Source organism: Pectinophora gossypiella, chromosome 14 (genome assembly GCF_024362695.1).
Source record: "Pectinophora gossypiella chromosome 14, ilPecGoss1.1, whole genome shotgun sequence".
NCBI classification, from domain to species: Eukaryota; Metazoa; Arthropoda; class Insecta; order Lepidoptera; family Gelechiidae; genus Pectinophora; species Pectinophora gossypiella.
The window spans coordinates 11,453,451-11,474,206 of record NC_065417.1 but is presented as its reverse complement, the minus strand read 5'-3'; the positions used below and the strand labels follow the sequence as shown (position 1 = coordinate 11,474,206).

The 20,756-nt window shown below is 37.8% G+C and overlaps 1 protein-coding gene across 6 annotated transcripts in view; it reads left to right on the top strand.

Annotated features, from left to right (window-relative positions):
- Nucleotides 1–20,756, top strand: part of LOC126372772 (protein N-terminal asparagine amidohydrolase) — a 127,744-nt gene that overhangs the window by 93,493 nt on the left and 13,495 nt on the right. For 3 of the 6 annotated variants that reach the window (XM_050018654.1, XM_050018653.1, XM_050018652.1), the window contains one exon: nucleotides 10,384–10,434. Coding sequence is in view for 2 of the 6 variants with exons in the window: in XM_050018651.1 (XP_049874608.1) it covers nucleotides 20,484–20,569 (86 nt within the window). In the remaining 4 variants the exon portion in view is untranslated. Of the gene's footprint in view, nucleotides 1–10,383; nucleotides 10,435–17,991; nucleotides 18,221–20,413; nucleotides 20,570–20,756 lie in introns of those variants that run through there. The other 3 variants (XM_050018655.1, XM_050018651.1, XM_050018656.1) reach the window with 3 other exon arrangements.

Here is a 20,756-nt window from a genome sequence, read left to right as displayed (position 1 = left end):
TCAGCGTAAGTATAACAATGTTAAAGGCAGACTTTAAAAAGAATCAGCCAAAATATCTAGCATCTAACAGCTGATATTGACTCGAATAGTTCACGCGGTGTAATTTTGCCAAACAAATAGATATTTGTCCCGTGTCTTCATTGACCTCGGGTGTCTTACAATAAAATAAGAAAAGTGGGATCTGAGCCAAAGGAGTCAATAGAAATGATACTAATAAGTCGTTGCCTTATAGTGAAAACCATGATTTAATGCCTTTTTGAAAAACCACATTTAGGTGTTATTTTTGTTAACAAAACCAAGCAACAAGACAAGCTAGTTTTAATCCAAGTAAATATTTACAATGTAAATTTTAACTCGAAATTAATTTAAAAACCTTTTACTCTTAAGGCATAGTACCCTATTATGAGAATAAATTGACTATACCTACTAGTACAACTATCTAGCCATCTTACAATCCTCAATATTTCTGTTTAGTTGAATGGCTTATGAGTATTTATTCGAAATTTCCCTGTCTAGACGGGTATACTTGTCCAGTATGAAATTCTATTTAAATTTATGCGATTCACATTAAGCTTTCAACGTTTCTAACATGCGGTGCGGGGTATAGCAAATTGAATGGAAATACTTTGTTTCAATATCACTGCTTCACTTTGTAATTTTCACTTACTCTTGACACGAAGATCCGTGTCCGTTACATTATATTACATTCCATTACATAAAGGAAAATAATAATAAACTATCTTACAAATCTCATCTCAGATCCGTTGAAATCTATTCACATTCGTATTTCATTAGCATTTTACTTGATCGAAAATATTATTAGAACGTTATTTAAATTGAATCTGTATATTTTGTAAATTTTATTATATATTAGTTTTATTTCCATAAAGCAAACAGAATTAACTAACATTGCTATCGGATATCGACAGCTGTCGTTGTGGCTACAAGTTGCGATTCGAGTTCATTAAAAGCGATTAACGGATCGTCGATTTCGATTATTTGGAATCGAATCAAATAGATATTTATCGGTGGAATTCGGAAGCCAGCACCAATCAGAACAAGACGTTGGTTTTTATCGCTGCGCGCGAGTCGGCCCGTGAGAGAATTTATGTAAACTACCAATTCGTCAGTTAGTTATGCTCAGATTTGAAATGGAAATATTAGATTGGGCTGTTGCAATGAGTCACGACGTGATAAAACCGTTTCATTCCAAATAGCTGGATTATAACGCTATTTTTTTCAATCAAGTCTTTGTGATGGTTTATGGTGTTGGTTTTTCACAAATTCTGTCATCAGAGATACATCTATCGCAAGATGAATTGAGTATCTATGCTTCTTCGAGCTTTCAGTTAGAACGTGATGACTGTGTGTAAAATCAACAATATTTAATGTAATAAACACATTTTTTATAAAACCGTAAATAGCCCCGAATAGATCTACTTATAAAATAACGTCTTTAACTGATTCTTGGATGTGTCGTCTTTGGCTTAGCTCCAGATGCATTTGATTACATATTCTAATGTGTCTCTACACTTTGTTCAGCTGCTTCTCTTCCCGGACACGTCGTAAAATCCGATAGAGGGATTGTGTCCTTTCTAACATGATCAACAATTGTTATGGACGCCGGTTGATTTCTGTCGCCATAGGGTTCGGCATATCCATCTTAGGCGTTCGCATCACCAGTGACTACAAGTGGTCGTTGTTATTTATTTATTTAATAATTTATTGTACACAGGATAACACAGAAACACAATATGACAACATGTTTCTAACAGAAATTTCTTTTTAATTTTCTTTTTGGTTGTTTGTGGCTCTGCCCACTATATTTGTGTATGTTCTCTATTACTGCTGCCCAGCAGAGAAGATGCATTTTGAGGTTGAATTAAGCGCAACGCAATGTGTGTTTGGTTGATGTACTCCTCTGTACTGACGTACTAAAAACTTAGTTTTAGTAATAGTAAACTCTTCATAGCATCCACCAGGCCCTAGATTTCATGTATGTACTTATCTCTAATAAAAGCTGTTACAATCTTAACACAAACATCGATGTTTTGGCACAATCGCGCGCATAGTTGGCGTTACTCTGTGCGCTTGCGCTCATTATTCGCCTGATTTACGCTCGTATTACGATCCGCGCGCGCTTTCTTCGTGTGTCACACGCATTGTAGCAGCCAATTATGATTTTTAATCACTCTTATAAGCACTTGTTTGTTTATAAAGGAAATCTCTTACATAAGTACCTGCTTTCAATGTAGGCGGTAAATATATGACTTCTGCACAGCATATATTACTACAGCCCAAAATTGATAGCGACGAAAGCAACGGCCGTTGTGGTTGAGCGTTGGTATCACGATCCGGAGGTAAAGTGATCGGTTCTCCGTGGGGACATGTCTAACAAAAAAAAACCACACACATTGTAAGACTGTCATGTAGTTTGAGCAGGATATTTAAGGGGAAAGCCGCTGGATGCGGGCAGTATGGGACCGATCGTCGTGGAGATCCTTGAGGGAGGCCTATGCCCAGCAGTGGGCGTCGTACGGCTGATAATGATGATGATGATGATTGAAGGTTTAATCACCTGACTGTGATTTTGAAAATACTACAAATAATAGTATTGAAAATAAGATCGTTCCGTGCTTCGTCAGGCACGTTAAACCGTTGGTTCCGGTGCTGACGATAATGCCACCTACGACCTGTGGCTATAGGACCCATGTAAGGACCCAATAAGTTGAATAGTCTATTAGGTATTTGGTAAACTTTACAGTATTTAAAGCTAAGGAAACGAAGAAGCACTATTATATAAATTCTCTAAATTAATTCCTTATGCGAAGTTAATTAGAAATATCTCGCGTGTAAAGTAGTAATTCATTAGAGTCGGTTCAGATAACGTGTTGGTATTTGCATCTATCGCCGGGTCTATAACTTGGCTGGAACAAGTGGAGACAACGCGACAGTCCTTTCACTAGTACGGTCACGAGTACTAATATGTATACACTTTGTAACCATGTCACATTAATTTTTTTGACAAATTAAACCTTAAAGCTCATTAAATGTCAAATATAATAGTGTGACAGAGTTCTAAAGTGGGTACATGATATTCCTCATGACTGTAAGTACACGTCTAGTAGAACGAGAAAAGTACAGTTCTACTGATCTACTGTCCGTCTGTCTGGTTCCTAGGTATGCTGAATGTTTTCTGGACATGTATACATGGTGTTAATGACACCGTAACGAAAACTTTGAGTGATGATTCAGACCATGATTCTGAGCTGATATCAAGTGAAATTTTCTATGGTAAAAGTAAGAAACTGAATTAATAAAAAAAAATCATGAATTTTGTCATTTGTCATGTCACTTACACCCCGCACAAGTAGGTACAAGCCATACGAGTACGTATGGGTGATAGTGACACTATAACGAATACTGTAGAATTTTGAGTTAATATCAAGTGGAATTTTCTATAGCAAAAATATATAAAAAAAAAACAACAAAATGTGAGTTTTGCGATGGAAAATTGCACTTGATATCATTAACTCAGAATCATGAGCTGAATAATCCCCCACAGTATTCAGTACGGTGTCACTAACACCCTGTATACATAATTGCCTAGATATGCCAGGATTTAGTACATTGGCCTATAAGTATCACGTCCCGTAGCGTGGATTGATCAGTGGAATAATCTGAATAAGCGATTTTATTATGAAATAAGTACCTACATAACATAAACAGCCTCTATCCGTCCCACTGCTGGGCACAGACCTCCCCTCATCAACCGAAGGGCTCGCCAAACAAAGGACAATCAAAATTATTTAGGCAATGTCCCCATCGGGAATTGAACTCGGATTAAATAAGTATTTAAATAATAATAATATTTATAGTTTCCCTAACGCCAACGATCTAGCGTGCGCGTGCAAACCTGATACCCAAACATGTCACCTGTATCAGTGATAGCAATTCTGTCTCCTGACTCATTGGCTCCTATCACGCGAATCGGCGCTAAAAGATCCCTTATACGGATAAACTAGCCACTCTCTCTCAGAACCTGATAAATGAGGATAAAACATGCCTATTTCTCCCGTCAGGTGTCGCTACTATTGAGTGTTCTTAAATTTTAACAGTTCCCCATTTAACAGTTCATCATTTTAGTAAACAAACATAATGTCCCCGATTCCTGCAGACACCTCCTAATTTTACTTTAAGCCTGTCATTTTCTTATCCGCCGAAAAGAAAAGGGACGGATGATTGACAGCTCTTAATTTTAGGAAGAATGAGTAAATGAATGAATAACCCGGTCAACAACCGGAAAGTAAAAGGCAACAACACTTTAGAATAAATTATTCCACCTATAGTTCCATCTTCACTTAATATACTTACCAGTACAATCTGCAGCGGTAATTTCTTGAAAGCCTGTGAACACCATAAAAATGTGCAAACCGATAAGCATTTGACATGTGGGTTGAAGTAAACAAGACGACAGCAATTACCGCTTTCCACAAGTTTTCCACAATTAACACAATCTGTTTTAATACGTGATAAACTCTTGCGCAGACGAGATCCGATCATCATACTCGTCGCTTAATTACACATCGAGATGGAAGGAGGTTTTACTTTTCTAGAGAGAGTCACGTCAAAAAAAAAAACAAAATCGGAAAACACATTTTAAAAACAGATTAAAATGTGTTTTCCGATTTTGTTTTTTTTTTGACGTGACTGTAGATTTGCCGCAGATGGCATTAACTACTTGGCCTAACTAAAATTAACTAAATCTCACCCGGTACAACGTTTAAGACAACAGGCCTGAGGGTGCCCAGTTGGGCGTTCCGATTTTGAAAATCTTTGTGGTATAGCGGTATAACTAAAAGTTTTTAATATAAGCAACCAACCTGAAGTTGTCTCCTTCAGCTTTCACTAGGCTATAAATTGAGTTACAGACTGGTAGGACGAGAGGTTACCGCTTAAAGATGTCGTATAAACGATGTACTACTTGTGATCTAAGCCCTGTACCTATGACTCGACATGACTCCACTTTAAGTTGGGACATAAACGAAGGGATAACATAACATAGCATCATAGCAGTATCCCTCGCTCCTACACAAACTTTTAGTAGGTATATTTAATCAAAAATCAAAAATTTTAACGGATCAACTTAATCTTCCCTTATCCTTCTTTCTTCTTATTCTTCTTTTTCCTTCTTCTTAATCCGGGTTCAAATCCCAGGGGACATATCACAAAAATCACTTTGTGATCCCTACTTTGGTTAGGACATTACAGACTGATCACCTGATTGTTTAAAAAGTAAGATGATCCGTGCTTCGGAAGGTACGTTAAGCCGTTGGTCCCGGTTATTACTTACTGGTAAGTAAGTAGTCGTTACATGAGCCATGTCAGGGGCCAATGGTGGCTCAATAATAACCCTGACACCAGGGTTGATGACGTTTGTAATTCACCTCACAACCCACACGATAGAAGAACAAGAACTTGATCTTAAGACTTGATGCAAACTGCAACTATGTCATAGAACGTTGGAGTCGTATGTAATTTTATAACTGCACTCAATATGCCAGTGTCACGACATATGCATCTAATTAAAATGTATGCGCTTACATTACTGTCGTTATCTTGAGACCTTGTGATTTGTTTACGTTTGTGTGAGTATTTTAGAACGAATCTCATCTGTTCGGCCATAACTCGGTCCGATTACTGTTGCTATGCTGTTAGGCTGACTACATTTTGATATTTGTTTGTATCAAGAAGTGTTGTCCCTGTTTTTATTGGCAATTTGGCAATTACGGTAAGGAAATGATGTGACCTCGTTTGAAAATACACGTGAAGAAGGAATTACTAAGTTTTGACGATACAAAACTGCCTTTGTCGTTGCAAAACTATTCAGGTTCAACTGGGCCAGCATCTTTGGCAAACAGTGTATTGGTTCATAACATAGCATAACATATCATCACATGATAGTATATAGGCTCACTCACTCCCTCGCCACCTATCTTCAAGTCCCATGTATCAGGGGGTGAGTTACCATTCTTCTTCTGTTCTGGCCATTAACCGGGCGCAAATCCTGGAAAACATTTGACATTAATCATCTATGATTTGAACATGTATTCAAACTTCTAAACATGGCCATGCATGGCATTGGCTCATGTTCAATGCAAATACGGATAGAGGGATTGTGTCTTTTCCTGATGGACCATTATATAAAGACCTATCAGTATACGCTTCGTCATATACATCTTAGGACTTTTTAAAAAACTGGTGCAAGTTTTCTCCTGATTACTTGTGCCTCTGCAAACTCCTTTATAGGCGTGAGTTTATTTATGCCCAATGCCAATATTTTTTGTGTTTCAATGTGAACTATATTTTAGTGTGACCGCGTTAATGCAACGCAATACCTTAACCCTTTGCTAAACTTTTATCGCTACCAAATCGACAGTCGTAAATCTGGGCGAACCATTGTTGCCGCAGTGCTTATATGGCTGGGGCCAAAATAAATCACGAATGGAACCATATCGGTGCGATCTGCTATCGCGGCATCGAGATCCAGTATTGCTATTGAATTAGCATTATCCCTGTTCGTGCATATTGCGATACTTTAAAGTCATGTTCTGATTGAACTTGTGACGATCTACCGGTGCCGTAGAACGGGAATTTTGAATATTTTCTTATCGCATTATCTGCCTTAGCGTTAATAACTTTTTCATTCCGGGTTCCGCTTATCAAATGGAGGTATTGACGAAGCCACTGCCAATGTGATCCTCCAAATCGAAGGGATACCATCCAACTACTGATTAATCATATTTCTTCATTTCTATCGCACTCTGGTCTGGTCTGGTATCTATGGTCTTGTGATTGAACCTATCACGATCCGGAGGTCCTGGTTTCGAATCCCGGTAGGCACTCACTACTAAAATCACTTTTTAATATCTAGTGGTTAGGACATGGCAGGCTGATCACCCGATTGTCCGAAAGTAAGACGATTCGTGCTTCGGAGGGTACGTTAAGTAGTCAGTCCTGGCTATTATTTACTTAACTATATATTAATGTAGTCGTTACATGAGACAAATCACACCTTTGGCGAATCAATGATAGTAACCCTGACTGCATTTAAACAAAGACAGAGGCTCTCCACAAAATTTAAAACGAATAAATTCATTGATAGTAGTTACCCCTTACATTTTATCTACTACGACAATTTTATTCTCGATAACAATCTCATGGCACCTCTACATCTCTGTTTAGTCCACGATCGAGTGGCGCTTAAGGAATGTATGAATATGGTGAATAGCTTTTACCAAGTTTCTATTTGCATTAAGTCCGCACTCATATAAATAAAATACCTGTAACTGTACGTATATGTGTTGGCGCCTTGTTACTTGTATTTGTGAGAAGGAGTTAAAGTCTGAGATTTTCATTTTATAATTTGTGTGCTTTTTTGTTATTTATTTATATTTCGTGCTTCTGTGTACCATTCCATTATTGAGGTTGATCAGTACCGTGCTTATTTTAAAATTGTTTTATTTAGTGTTACATGTGTAATTTTAATTTCAAACGGGCCTTGAAATCCTTATTGAATTGTTCTTTTTACGTACACATACATAAACTCACGCTTATTTCCCACCGGAATAAGAAGAGACTATGGAATTGTATTTGCTTTGATCCTGACCTACTTCTCTTACTTCCGTGGAGGAAGCTTCATCAATCGTTTCATACACGCACGCCGGTTCAGAGTAGATCTTACTGAACCGTTTCTAAGGGAATTCTTTCTGTTCCTTTCTGTTCTTGTTAGGTTATGTTGCCACAGGGCGGAATGTTAGGTTAAGTAAGTAATAGTGACTATGTCCGTGACGAGTGCACTGGTGTAATGTTACAATTGTAGGTATGCGTGACGTCATAGTAACATTAAACCTAATACCTACTTAGTAAATCAGAAATCAGAATCATTTATTCAACGTAATTATCATGGATAAACTTGTTGAATGTCAATGTAACATTTTTGAATTTACTTCATTTCGCAAGGTGTTATGGCTGAGGAGAAGAAATGACAAGAAACTGCAACAGCAACACATCTTTTGAAAACCAATGAGGGTATATAATACAAGTTTTTTAATAACTAGAGGAACACATTCAATACCAGACATTTTTGTCATTTAGGTAGTCATTAATCTTATAATAAGCTTTTTTACATAAAGTAAGCTTCACATGAGCTTTAAAAATAAATATAATGTCTAAAATGTTTAGCTTGCCTGTGCAATAATCCTTTGAATTACTTAATTACCCGACTACGACGAAGCAAGAAGGAGGGATACGTATTTAACCGCTATGTATAACATAACATAAGCGCACCTAATGCGATGACAGAAAAACAAGGATCCTTTGAAAAACCTAATAAGCATTAATATAAAATTAATTTAAAAAATATGCAATTATCGATTATTTAAAATTATTTAAAGTAGAATTAAGAAAAATCAATGTGGTACGGTCTAAAATCTTAATAACAGCTTTAATTCCACCATTATAATATACATATGACTAAATGTCAATAATTATACAATTAAATGTCAAAACTTACAACTAAGAATTATTAACAACAACAACAATAAATTAAAGGACGACAAATATAATGTCAATGAATAATATGCGTGTATGCACGTCTGTTCCAACCTCAGAACAATAACTAAAGCATAGAAGGAAGGCTAAAATAAGAATTCAGAAACTATAAACCGGCTCTCTTCTAGCTTACGACACAAACTATGAGTGAGAAAAGGACAAATATTCGCTCTTTGCTTCATTTTTTCCGAGGTTGTCACAAGTTGTCACAACATGAAATGTCATTTGGACCTATTGGACTCATTTTAACTCGGCCAAATACATAGTAACATACATAAGAAGATTTTACTTATATTTACCGAACTATTTGACACGGTCGTGTTCCTAATTCGAAGTGGAGACGTCTTCGAGACGATGCTATTCCTACATTGAACATTATAGATCAGACAGATGAAATGGTAATTACGGCCGAGCACCCACCACACACCCGAAGTCTCGACGGCAAAAGCAAAATTGTGGGTCCGCGTTAAATTCCCATATTTAGCCAGTTTTTGGCTAGCGGCCCACTCGGCAGCCGGCCCTGCGGTTCGAGTAGTACGGGGCAGGTGCGTTGCTGCAAACCTGCAAGCGCAGGTCGCGTCCCACAATAAAGCACGCTCCCTCTCCTAGGGTATGAGCGTGAGCCCATCGGGCCTCTTACCGTCTATGCGGCTTAGACCCGGCGGTTCCAATTTGCACGGCACGTCGATCAACACCAGTGCACGGCGGATGACATCATAAATAAATTCGAATATTACAAAATACTTACCGATGAGACGATAACAGTTGGCTATTTTCTTTCCTTCCTGAATGTGAGCTGCAGCTCCAAACTAATATAAACCAGACAATGGTGCTAATTCCTGTAAATACCATCTAATTTTATTTTAAGTTATATCTGTCATTTTCTTATCCGCCGAAAAGGAAAAGGACGGGTAATCGACAAGCATAAAATTTTTGGAACACACGTCAATTTTAAGGACAAATCTAAAACAACCGTCTAAAAATTTTACATCAGTCAATAACCCGACACAGGTAAGTAGACAGCACGTCAAACGGATTGCATACCAGCGACATACCTTTTTGATTCGCCCGGGTTATTCATTCATTTACTCATTCTTCCTAAAATTAAGAGCTGTGAATCATCGGTCCCTTTCCTTTTCGACGGATATGAAAATGACGGATATAACTTAAAATAAAATTAGGCGGTGTCTGCAGGAATCGGGGCCAATATAATCCAAAAATGGTTAGATACTTACCTATCAGAGACCTATCTCCTTTCATCAAGAAAAAGATAATTGCGTCCTACAAAAAGAAATCTTGTAAAAAAAATTATCGACTTTTATCGACATATTACTAAAGTGAAACCCAACACTAGGCATTGAAAAACTTGTGACAACCTACGAAATTACGAAACAATTTTTGTATATGCGTCTTTGTCTAACATTACGCCGGTTCCGTAAGATAAAGTAGAGCAGAATTATAGAGTTCTGTTGCTATTTTAGCCTTCCTTCTATGCTTTAGTTATTGTTCTGAGGTTCCAACCTAACTTCTAAACCCCCTGTCAGAATTTAACAAATGCAGTCTCCTTAGAAACGTTTTGATTGTTCGATGGTTATTCTGCCTTCACAGTTTACCGTTTATTTTCCTTTACACCTTGCACCTTCGGACTGAATATCAAAGAGTAGACAATACATTGATGTGCGTTATGGATATTTTATATCATACACAATTATACATATACATTCATACATTCATTATAATCACATCAGTGATATTTTTTTTTTGCTGCAGGTGGCCGGGCGACCTGAATGAACATCCCATAGAAAGCTCCACCTATTAAACGTAAGTTGATAATTGTAAATGCACTATAAGGTCGCAGGTTCGATGCCAGCATGAGCCCAAACCAATGATTTTCGATTTTGTTTTCGCATCCATATTTGGATCATAAATGATTATCACGTGCCGGCCTCTGTGGTCCAGTGGTTGAGTGTTGGACTCACGATCCGAAGGCCCCGGGTTCGAATCCCGGTGGGGGCATATCACAAAAATCACTTTGTGATCCCTAGTTTGATTAGGACATTACAGGCTGATCACCTGATTGTCCGAAAGTAAGATGATCCATGCTTCGGAAAGCACGTTAAGCCGTTGGTCCAGGTTACCATTTACTGATGTAAGTGAGTAATCGTTATATGAGCCATGTCAGGGGCCTTTGGCGGCTCAATCATAACCCTGACACCAGGGTTGATGAGGTTGGTATTCCACCTCACAACCCACACGATAAGAAGAAGACGACTTAGATTTTTTTAATAATGTTGGTTTTATTTCGTCAGTTAGAGCTCTTGATTTGTCATTTGGCTTTCAATAAACTTCATTCATTTAAATGTTTCTTTTATGCCCGTAGCCAAGTAAACTTGGTTTAAAAATAGCACTATGCACACAAGAAATGTTCCATTGTTTTCAAATGAGTTCGTTGTTTCTTTATTTGACGCGTGTAATAGGTATTTTCATGACATAGGCCTCCTCCATATGTTTCGATCTTTTGCTAAACTCATCATGAGACAACCTGACTGTTAAGGATGCTGATTTAAGTAACTAAATATTAATATAAAACTTTAGATAGCTATTGGCCCCGATTCCTGCAGACACCGCCTAATTTTATTTTAAGTTATATCCGTCATTTTCATAAACGTCGAAAAGGAAAGGGACGGATGATTCACAGCTCTTAATTTTAGGAAAAATGAGTAAATTAATGAATAACCCGGGCGAATCAAAAGGTACGTCGCTTGTATTCAATCCGTTTGACGTGCTGTCTTCTTTACTGTGACGCGTTATTGACGGATGTAAAATTTTCAGACGGTTGGTTTAGATTTGTGCTTAATGTTGACGTGTGTTCCATAAATTTTATGCTTGTCGATTACCGGTCCCTTTCCTTTTCAGCGGATAAGAAAATGACAGATATAACTTAAAATAAAATTAGATGGTATTTAGAGGAATTAGCACCATTGTACTCACTAACAATTAAACGTAAGAAAATCTAATACTAACTACTGTGTAACTTTTGAAGTCAGTGAATAAAGGCTATTTTCATTCATTTTCATTCATTCAATAGGTATTTTCGATTCGACATTTCACTAGGTTAGGTACCTTGGTTTTATTAGACAATTATCTTTCAGCGCCAATTAACGAGCGTTTTGTTCGCGATAAGCTATCTCGCATCCGAAGTGAATCAATCTTGTGACCCGAATAATGGTCAGTTTTGTAAACATTGTATATTATTTACTATTTTTTTTTTTTTGACGTGACTTATTGTAGATTTGCCGCAGATGGCATTAACTACTTGGCCGGACAAATGGGGAGCGCTGAAGGCTCTCACCCGGTATATATTATTTACTACGTATATATTTATCACACATACGAAATATTATTACCTACTACACTTATTGACTTTCCAGTTCCCCAAAAACAATATAGATGGCGTTGTATAGATTTACATACATACATACATAAACTCACGCCCGTTATCCCTAATGGGGTGGGCAGAGCCACAAGTAATCAAAGACAACTTGCAGCCACTGTTGATACGATGTCGTAAGCTGGATATGATGAACCATATGGTGATAAGGGATCACCCTATCGCCCATAACATTAGTCCATCATGTTAGAGGACACAATCCCTCTGTCGGTTTTTACGACATGCCCGGGAAGACAAGCAGCTGAACGTGTTCTATGTTTTTTATTTTTTTTGTTTTGTATAGATTTAATGTGATTATTACTTATTTTCTCATTGTTCGGGTATATAATTATTCAACAATATTTATAATGTAATGGAAAAGTCATATACATAATATTATATAAAAATAATTGTTGCCTGATATTTGAATCAGATATGCTATAGAATTTAATTGCGTCTCTTTATTTTGATCAGGAGGAGCTCGGTGGCGCAGCGGTTAACGCGCTCGGTCTGCGATTGTTGAACTTAAGCAACTTTCGCAAAGGCCGGTCATAGGGATGGGTGACCACAAAAAAAAAGTTTTCATCTCGAGCTCCTCCGTGCTTCGGAAGGCACGTTAAGCCGTTGGTGCCGGCTGCATTAGTAGTCGTTAATAACCATCAATCCGCACTGGGCCCGCGTGATGGTTTAAGGCCCGATCTCCCTATCCATCCATAGGGAAGGCCCGTGCCCCAGCAGTAGGGACGTTAATGGGCTGATGATGATGATGATTTTGATCAGAATAATGGGTGGAATATGTATTGTGTCTCGGTGTAATATCATCATTTATACCCAAAAGCAGAGACAAAAGATGCATACGTCTGTACAGTGCCATCTACATATTTTTAGGGAACGTAGCCTGAAAAGTCTCTCGTTGTATTTGTTTGTCTTATCAAATATTGTTCGTGTTGTGTGTAACGAAACGTTACTATCATTTGTAACATATAATTCTGCATAATATCACAATCAATTTTATTTATCCGACCTATGTAAACCATCAGTTCGTATGTTTACTTTTACACAATCTTCAAAACAGGAAAAACGAGAATTAGAAGAGAATTATAGAGTTTAGAAGTTAAAAAAATTACTTTGGATAGACAAGAAAGGAGAATGGTGTACCGACAAGGGTGTAGCTCATAAGTTAATGATGAGAATCTTCAGTTATTTCAACATGACTTCTTAAACTTTTGCAGTATTTTTATATTTTTTATATCATATAAGTATCATAAGATATATCTTTATTGCTCAGTTCATCTACAAACTCCATCGTACTCTCCACAGTAGCCCAATGGAGTTATTCTTTTTGGCGCAACCCATTCAAACTAATTTGGTCTCCATAAAATCATAATCCTATAATAATGGTAGGGCAAATCATATTCAGGAAGTTCCCGGGCATAAGTTGCCCGTTGGCCATTAGGGTACAAATTCGTGACACCATGGTTCTGCCCATTATGGCCTGAGCCCAATAGAACTGTCGCGGGCCTTATTAATGGTGTAGACGATGCTAATATTATTAAGCGGTAGATCGGCAGCGCTGCGTTTTAGTGTTGTCGTGCTCTTTATGACTTGAAACGGCATTGGGGCTAATAATGGGTAGCGAGATAGACGATTTTTGGTAAAGAGTGGGTAGAAGAGTGAATAATATGTCTAACAGTAGTTTTAATTAGAATTTATTGATGTGCCTTAGTATGTAAGTGGAAATCATGAATGTTTTTTACATTTAATAATGCGGCGGGGCGTGAAACGACTTTTACCATTGACACTGGATTTAGACGTCGACGTCAGACGATTTAACTAGAAGGCATAACCATACACTTTTGTCATGACTGCGCTGGCCAATACGAAACGAAAAGAAATAAGAATTACGATGAGATTTTTTTTTAATGTTTTAAGACATGGTACCGCCTCCCAAGCGTCTCTTTAGCCTTCCAATACTTACAATAATTCCAATACAATAACAGCCTCCGTGGTTCAGTGGTTGAGCGTTGGGCTTAAAATCCGGAGGTCTCAGATTCGAATCCCGGTGGGGACATATCACAAAAATCACTTTGTGATTCCTAGTTTGGTTAGGACATTACAGACTGATCACCTGAGTGTCCGAAAGTAAGACAATCCGTGCTTTGGAAGGCACGTTAAGCCGTTGGTCTTGATTACTACTTACTGATGTAAGTACGTAGTCGTTACATGAGTCATGTCAGGGGCCTTTGGCGGCTCAAAAGTAACCCTGACAGTAGAGTTGGTGAAGTTGGTAATCCACCTCACAACCCACACGAGAGAAGAAGATTAATATTACACATAATCATGATGGAGTTTGGGCTCTGTCTTACTAGGCCACCAAATAATATGTATATCAAAGGTTTCACTAACATAGTTGGCACGACCATTATAGACAGCGATACAGCTCACCTATCACGCTGGTCTAACAGAAAGCTCGGTGAGGTGTGGGTACTTAGTTCATCTTGCGATGGATGTACCTCTGACTATCCCAATTGGGATATAGTCGTCTCATATACAACCCACACGATAGAAGAAGAAGGAGAATAATTCCAATGCATCATTTTGTTAACGTTTCCTTTTCCTATACGTCTCAAGCGACTTACCCATTTTTCCGGCATTGTCTTAGCATCCAGCCGAGGGTTCCCACGGCACATTAATGACTAGGCGAAACTGAATCGCGCTCCTTTTATGCGCCGGCGACCATTATCTGCCTCATTTGCGGCAAAAGGCAAACGGCGATTAGATGCGGGTACAAATTTTGTTATAGTGCTTCATCGATAGCGATATTTCAACCGTTGTATACTTACCTACTTGTATAGCGATTATATCTGCTGCGGCGGTATTTTGTATTAGTGTCTCTTTACAGTTTTGTCAAACATATAACATAACATAAACAGCCTATACACGTCCCACTGCTGGGCACAGGCCTCCCCTAAATCAACCGGAGGGGGTACGGAGCATACTCCACCACGCTGCTCCACTGCGGGTTGGTGGAGGTGTTTGCGTTAGTAGCCCGGGACCAACGGCTTAGCGTGCCTTCCGAAGCACGAAATCGGTGATTCAAGTCTGCAATGTCCTTACCAAACAGAGGACAGTCTCACAAAGTGATTTCGACAATCTCCCCATCGGGAATCGAACCCGGACTTCCAGATCGTGAGCCCAACGCTCTAACCACTAAACCACGGAGGCTGTTACACGGTGTCAAACATATAACACAGCAAAAGCTCGCGACTATATCCCAATTGGGGTAGAGGTACATCCATCGCAAGATGTACTAAGTACCCACACTTCACGAAACTTTCTGTTATACTCTATAACGGTCGAGTCAACTGCGTTACTGAAAACCGCTCATAAGATAAATTAATAACTCATAGGTGCAAGTCCGATACCAGGGTTCGAACCGGCGCTTCCCGTTTGTAAAGCATGCCGATGAACCACAGGAGCAGAGTGACTACAGAATCAATGTTTTGTCACACGTTGACTTGTTTTTACTTGTTTCAAAAACTTTCTATTTAAGTATTTCCAACATTATCTTGTAATTTACCACACTTAAAGCATTTTATTGGTTAGAAAGATATGTTACACTTATTGTTCAAAGAATTCCTTTTTGTTCTTATCAATCGGAAGAGTTATTCATTGTAGTTCACCAGTAAACTGTCGGAAATGTTGACATTTTACCGGATTTTTGATAGCAAATCTACAATAAGTCACAACAAATAAAGAAACTGGATAGACACTGTTCTTATATTTGTGCGCCATAAAAGCCAAATCGAGGGCACTGTCCTCAAAAATCCTGCCGTTTTCAAATTCCCATTCTCCCCAACATTCTCTATACCTCATACTTCCAAGTCAATATCGAGCTGGGCGCGATAGGATCGTTCGGCAAGAGTAAGACAATGGTTATCTGCGATGCGCCGATAGCGTCGGCTGATGGATGCGGCACGCTCCGCCGATACCATCGCATCGTGACGCCGGGCGGGCGGGGAGCGTGTGCACCAATTATAATTCAATATCTACTATAAGCACTTGGAACTGTGCAAGCATAGAGGACTACGGATGGAACATTTTGGTTGTTCCTGATCGCGAGATATAAAAATCTTTTGTAAACTAGAGTTCTGGAGGACAGGCAACGTTGCGCAAAGTTGATCTTCGATGCCTCCCAGCTCTCTGCAAAGTGTGTTAAAGGCATACCATGAAATCTGAGTATGGAATGGCCCCGTGTTCACCAATTATAATTCAATATCTACTTTGTACACTACCCACACTTCAGCTTTCTGTTATACTAAAGTGATCAATTCAATATCTACTTTGGACAAGAAGAAGACTGCGGATGGAACACTTTGATTGTTCGTGATCGCGAAAAATATACCACTCTTATAGAGTTCTGAAGAAGACATCAAGAGTCAAAAGTCATGACGCGTCAAGTAATGTATATTAACAACGTTGGGTGACAATGATAGGTTGGGTGCAAGTAAGAAATACGAAATTGTCGATACTTTCGATGTTGAATTTGAACACCCCAATATATCCAACAAAATTATGCGTCAATCAAATCAAAATTAAGTCAAAAACATACCAACTAAAGCGAACTCCAACAAGTCTTATCACAGCTTGAGTTATATCACCCGACGTCTGCCCGATTCCTGCGGCAATAGATCTCCGATATTATTGAGGTTAACGTTTGATACCTCGTCGGTCAAGTGACAATCACGAACTTCAGACCAGTAATTGAATAATGGAATTTGTCAGCAATCACAGTTTACGGGTGTATCATTGATTCAATTACTCGGTAGCAATAGCTTGTTGGAATAAAATGAACAATAAACGAAGATTTTACTTAGATCAAGAAAATAGTGTGAAGGGCAAATATAATGATACGCAAAGTAGATTAAAGCACATAATAACGGGTTCTTACCGCGTTTAAATGGGGATATGAGTTATTATGTGCTTTAATTATGATAATAACCGCGTAAACTTAAAACAACGCAAAGTAGATATTTACATTATTTTAAATGTTGATGTTAAAAAAGTAGGTATGAATCTCGCGAGCTTTCTCAAATCTCTATCGCCTGTTTGATCATAATTAATTTAAATCGCAAGAGAAAAGCCACTTTGCCTTGTCTTCGAAAAGACTAGCTCATCAATCCATCAATTAAAAAAAAAACGACATTAAAACAAGGCTCCTCGACGCATTGTCTGAGCAAATCGGCGCGTCAACGTCCGCACTCGCAGTAAATCCATTTAGCCCGCCGGCGGCGTTGCGCACGCGCAAGCTCAATTAATTCCAATTAGGGCACGTCGCTTTGATCCGCCGCATGACTCCTGACTTACACGGATTTGTCGATAAACCCCTGAGTGACTTAAGCTGATTTTACCTTGCATTCGTTCAGCTTTGCTTACTTCCGACGCTAATTACAGCAGCTTCTCCATATAAAACGATCCGCATATAAATCATTTGAGTCCCAACATCTTTCAACAGAACGATAAATCTCCGAGCTTAAATCAATCAGTATGTAAATACAAGTACGAAATTAAAAAGATCTCATTCGAAATAAGTAATTAAAACTGATTATTTAATCAAGTGAAAGTAATTAACAAATAAGCGTTGATAGCTTATTTTTTACTAATAGTAATGCAGCGTTTGACGTCTGCAGTAAATTACACCACGATATGCTAGGATAGACAGGGAAAAAACATCAGCAGTGATTTGTTTTATCGTTCTCCGCTAGACACAATCTGTCTTTTAAACCGCTTTCTAGGAAGATAATTATGGCGCTAATTATTAACAACAAACAAGTTATATTCGCAAACGTGTGTTGTTTATTTTACTACCCGCGAAGATAAAAGCCAATGGTTGTACGTCTTAATTACTTATTGCACGATAGAGACGCTATCGGACACTATTTCCAACATAATAAGCATTATCATAAGAATAACAAGCCAGTTAGTCGCCTCACTCGCTCTGTCCATGTTAGTATGATAACCCGAGGCGGACCGCTCTCTACACTTCATGCTTTGGTTTTTTTAATGTAATAATAAATATAGTGATCACACCAATAAGTTCTTAGTGATGTGTGTCTATTGTGTTGTGTAAAAACAAATCTTCCCCAACGGATTTGTTATCAATAGTATTAATACAGTGTAAGTTTTCTTTCATTTAAGTTGTACAATTAAGACATCATTTTTAAAAGTCAATAGCGATCAATAAAGTTCCTTTCCATATCCGATCTCTATAGGCGTTTCGTAACCTTAATCGTGATTGATGGAATATGTAATTTATTCCCGGGGAACATAATTAGGCTATTGTTACCACTGACCCTGCACTGTTTGGTTTACCGAAGTCAAATCGACCGAGAGGCAACTTCATGTTTGAATGCATATTTTTTTCCACCTCACTGAATGGGACATTTTCAACTTGGTGAGATATTCTTACCAGGTATTGCCAAGACTGCAAAGTCATTAATCTTGTCTCGTTTAGCGAAGGACACACTTTTTGTGTTATTGTTCTTTAATTTTTTTACTGCGAACAGGTAACTGTAGTGGGCTTCTGCCTTGGTCGGTTGCATAACGTTTGGAACTGGCATAGATTGTGGGTACAGAGGTGATTGCACATATTGGTGTTATATATGTACGTTTTATGACTTTCATTCGTTTTATCAATTGTCTGTGGCGTGATAGTCATAGAAACTATTACAGCAGCAGAATTTGCTATTACTGAGAATTTATTGGTAATCAAAAGAATTTCGTTGTCATTACAAAAACTTAAAAAAATATTTCAACGTTTTTGTGTTGGAGTTTTGTTAAGCGTATTTACATTATTTTTTATCTTTAAGAATCTAGCTATTGACTTACGTAAAACTAATCTGTTCAGTCAATTCGTTTGTAGTTTTATCACCAGCTTTACACTTTACGCGTATATCTTCGCCTGTGAGACTTTGCAGTATGACATCAACGTTGACTAAAATATTAAAATTTATTACCGGTCACTTATCAACCGTGACACGAACACCACCTTTATAACTGTCGTATAAAGTTGCTGTCTGTAACATTTTACTCACTTTGTTCTCAATATTTTGTATAGGTTTAAAGGACTAAGTTACTCACATTCACAATCTTGACAGTTTTCAAAATAGTAAAGCAAGCAGGACGATCGATTAGTTCTGTTGCTTGCTTACTAGCAAGCTATACTTTTTTACAGCTTAGCAATTTTTTATTGAAGATTGATCTTAGAAAATTAGGGTTGTTTTAATATATATTTGATTAAAAAATATTAACTTAAAATGCTAATATGCTAATTTAGTTCTGCTACTCAAAATACCGGAAGTATTTCTTTCCTGTGACACAATCAACAACACTGTGCCTAGTACCTTCCTACCGGACACGAGCTCCAAATTGAACCCAGATGAACTTTACCGTCTGCCAACTGTGCCAACGATCTCTTCGATTTATTCCGAGCTGCTTGTGCGGGCGATACTAATTACGGTCAAAACTTATAATTAACCTCTAAAAATCTTAATTAAAACATGCAAAATAGAATAGATTGACGACCAACTCGTGTCACAGTCGCTGATGATATATCGCCACTTACGTCTGAGCTTTTAATGTTTCATAGTTATATATAGTTTCATAGATACAGCGGGGTCAGTCGTTTTACTTAAAATGTCTTGGTATTTTACGACTTACTCTAGCATCACAAATTTATAAGTGTCATATTTTAATACCGAACTGTAAACAGCGTTTCTCTGACGGTAAACGTCTCCCCTGAAATACAACGTGTGTTAATATGGTCGGCATCTAACGCATTTTATACGTAATTTGTGATTTATTTGCCCCGTAAAATTTCTAATAGAAACTGTACGCCGGGTTCGAACAGGCTTTCTTATAAATTAACTCTAGTATCGATGTCCTATCTATTCAATCTATTTCAAGTATACAGCTCATCGGAGCATAACCTCTTAGTTTTGAAATCAGTTTGGTGATGTCACTACTGTATCTATAGTAAATTTTTGTGTTTACTCATTTTGCTACTTTAGAGGTGATTGAACTATGACTAGTAATAGCAGGAAAAGATGACGAAAGTTGTCACTTTGATAAATACCGATAATTAGTGATAATACTTGATACTCTATTCGGAAATGAATGAACCACTTAGACAAGTTCTATGAAATTATCACGCTAAATATGGTGATTAATAGTAGCATGTCCTTAGGAAACTTCAATAACGATAACGTAATATTTCTCAGAAATGTAGTCATTATCCATGTGCACTACATTACTAATTATATCTTATCTTGGGTTATGATTGCGAACAAAAACAAAATCTCTAGTATCGATTCGTCTTGCAGTGGTTACAGTATCATTTGATTGAATACAGCCAACTGTGTTAATATAACATCCACAAGTAATGGCTTCGACACGGAAAAGTGATAATACAGCAGCGACATTTCACCTTCACACATTTTTATTAGTTTTTTATCTCTTGATCCGACCGTAAGTTTAACAAATATTAGTTATAGTTGATACTTTGTAGTGACTTATTACTTACACGTGTGTGTGGTGCAATCCCTCAATACTTTTAAATTCTTAAGGATTTTGGGTTGCTCTGGGCTGCTCTTAATTAAGCCTTTGTGTTTATCAACTTGTTGTTGTTGTTTCCTATAATCGACACTGATTAATT